The 2500-nt window shown below is 42.4% G+C and overlaps 1 protein-coding gene across 1 annotated transcript in view; it reads right to left on the reverse strand.

Moving 5' to 3' along the window:
- The window catches only part of stxbp4 (syntaxin binding protein 4), a 67158-nt gene that overhangs the window by 40901 nt on the left and 23757 nt on the right, over positions 1–2500 (reverse strand). Inside the window, exons 6-7 of the mRNA XM_078280015.1 lie at positions 2249–2334; positions 380–515 (exon numbers count right to left, since the gene is read on the reverse strand). Of these exons, the coding sequence (XP_078136141.1) occupies positions 380–515; positions 2249–2334 (222 nt within the window). The remainder of the gene's footprint in view (positions 1–379; positions 516–2248; positions 2335–2500) is intronic.

A 2500-nucleotide genomic window follows, 5' to 3' on the forward strand; every position in this document is an offset into this window, starting at 1 on the left:
AACCTTTTGGTTTTTCTGGGTCAAAATATGGACGTTTTTGTCACTTTATACCATTTATTTGTCTTTTTTCCAATGTTTTAGTTGATTTTTTTTGCGTCTTTTGACTTTTTTTTGTGTGTTTTTAAAGCTTTTCCCGACATTTCTTGGCGCATTTTTCTATGCTCTTTTTGGTGCTTTTTGGCGCTTTGTTCTAGGCTCTTTTTGGCGCCCTTTTTCTACGCTCTTATATTGTTACCTTTAGTTTTCCGCTTAGTGGGAGCAGGCAGTAAGCCCTGATCTGCTGACAACATACTGATGTACAGAACAGGCCTTGCTTGATAATCCATAAGAACAGAGATGAAGTTATTTCCGTAAATGTGCTGCAGCCAGTGCTTCCTACCTGAAAGCGTGCGTGGGGGTGTGTGCGGTGTAAGGGGAGGCATGGGTGTAGGCGGTGACCCCCTCTTTAGGACTGAGAAGCTGGGGGCTCTCTGATCTGGAGGAGGAGGAGGACGAGGCCGTGTCTGTTGGCTTCCCTGAGCAGGGAAGGGGGAGAAGGAAATAGAAAGAGAGTGGGAAGAGGTAGAGAGCGGTGGATGGTGGGACAAAGAGTGAGATGGAGGTAGAGAAAAATGAGAACACAGCTTCAATCAGATCACTTTTTTCTACTGTGGCATGAAACAAAAATTAGAGAATAAAAGTGGTGTTAGTGTCTTGTATCACTATTTCTGTGGGGACACCTGCAAACCCTGATAAAAGAAGAGACTTTCCTCAGATCTAATGGTTGTAGTCTGTCCCTAGTGGACTTCTTTGTCTCTGAGCTTTTTGAGTGTTATGCATGTATTATCTGCTCTAGCTTTTCCAATGTTTTAGACACAGATATGGTGATATTAACGGTCCAAAATGATGTCAAACTGCTGTTTTTTTATTGAAAAACTTCAACTTTTCTAGAAGGATGACCACCAAACCCTCCGGCAAATACGTGCACAAGTCTTTTATAAAGCTAGGGAACGCACGGCATACTGTATTTGCAAAGTGAGGACATTTTTGTAAAGCTAGGACCTTTATGCAAAGTGAGGATCTTTATACAAAGTGAGGACCTTTATGCAAAGCTAGGACCTTCATGCAAAACGAGGACCTTTATGCAAAGTGAGGATCTTTATGCAAAGCTAGGACCTTTATGCAAAGCTAGGACCTTTATGCAAAGCTAGGACCTTCATGCAAAGTGAGGATCTTTATGCAAAGCGAGGACCTCTATGCAAAGTGAGGACCTTTTTGTAAAGCGAGGACCTTTATGCAAAGTGAGGACCTTTTTGCAAAGCTAGGACCTTTATGCAAAGCTAGGACCTTTATGCAAAGCTAGGACCTTTTTGTAAATCTAGGACCTTTATGCAAAGCTAGGACCTTCATGCAAAGCGAGGACCTTTATGCAAAGTGAGGACATTTTTGTAAAGCTAGGACCTATATGCAAAGCGAGGACCTCTATGCAAAGTGAGGACCTTTTTGTAAAGCTAGGACCTTTATGCAAAGCTAGGACCTTTATGCAAAGCTAGGACCTTTTTGTAAAGCTAGGACCTTTATGCAAAGTGAGGACCTTTATGCAAAGCTAGGACCTTTATGCAAAGCTAGGACCTTTATGCAAAGCTAGGACCTTTATGCAAAGCTAGGACCTTTATGCAAAGCTAGGACCTTCATGCAAAGCGAGGACCTTTATGCAAAGTGAGGACCTTTTTGTAAAGCTAGGACTTTTATGCAAAGCTAGGACCTTTATGCAAAGTGAGGACCTTTTTGTAAAGCTAGGACCTTTATGCAAAGCTAGGACCTTTATGCAAAGCGAGGACCTTTATGCAAAATGAGGACCTTTTTGTAAAGCTAGGACCTATATGCAAAGCGAGGACCTCTATGCAAAGTGAGGACCTTTATGCAAAGCTAGGACCTTTATGCAAAGCGAGGACCTTTATGTGAAGTGAGGACCGTTATGCAAAGCTAGAACCTTTATGTAAAGTGAGGACCTTTATGCAAAGTGAGGACCTTTTTGTAAAGCTAGGACCTTTATGCAAAGCTAGGACCTTTATGCAAAGCTAGGACCTTTATGCAAAGCTAGGACCTTTATGTAAAGTGAGGACCTTTTTGCTTCTTCAAAAGGAGTCAAGAGTCTTTTAGGTTTAAGGTCAGAATCAGGTTCAGGGGTAATGGCTGACAAATGTCCTCCAAGTCCCCACAGGTGTAGAAGTGTTAATGTGTCAGCCTTTCTGTGTAGGTGTTTCACCTGTAGGGAGCTGAGTAGGAGAGATTCGTCCTGGAGCTGTGACATTATTGGAGCCGTACTTTTCCATCAGCTCAGCAAACTCCCTCCTGAACGACACACACACACACACACACACACACACACACACACACACACACACACACACGCACACATGCACACAACACACTGGTTACTTTACATTCAAAATGAGATACATAACATGAGTCTTGCCTTCTTTCTCATCTGAAAAATGAAAACAAGGTGAAACTTCTT

Source organism: Sander vitreus, chromosome 21, assembly GCF_031162955.1.
Source record: "Sander vitreus isolate 19-12246 chromosome 21, sanVit1, whole genome shotgun sequence".
NCBI lineage: Eukaryota > Metazoa > Chordata > Actinopteri > Perciformes > Percidae > Sander > Sander vitreus.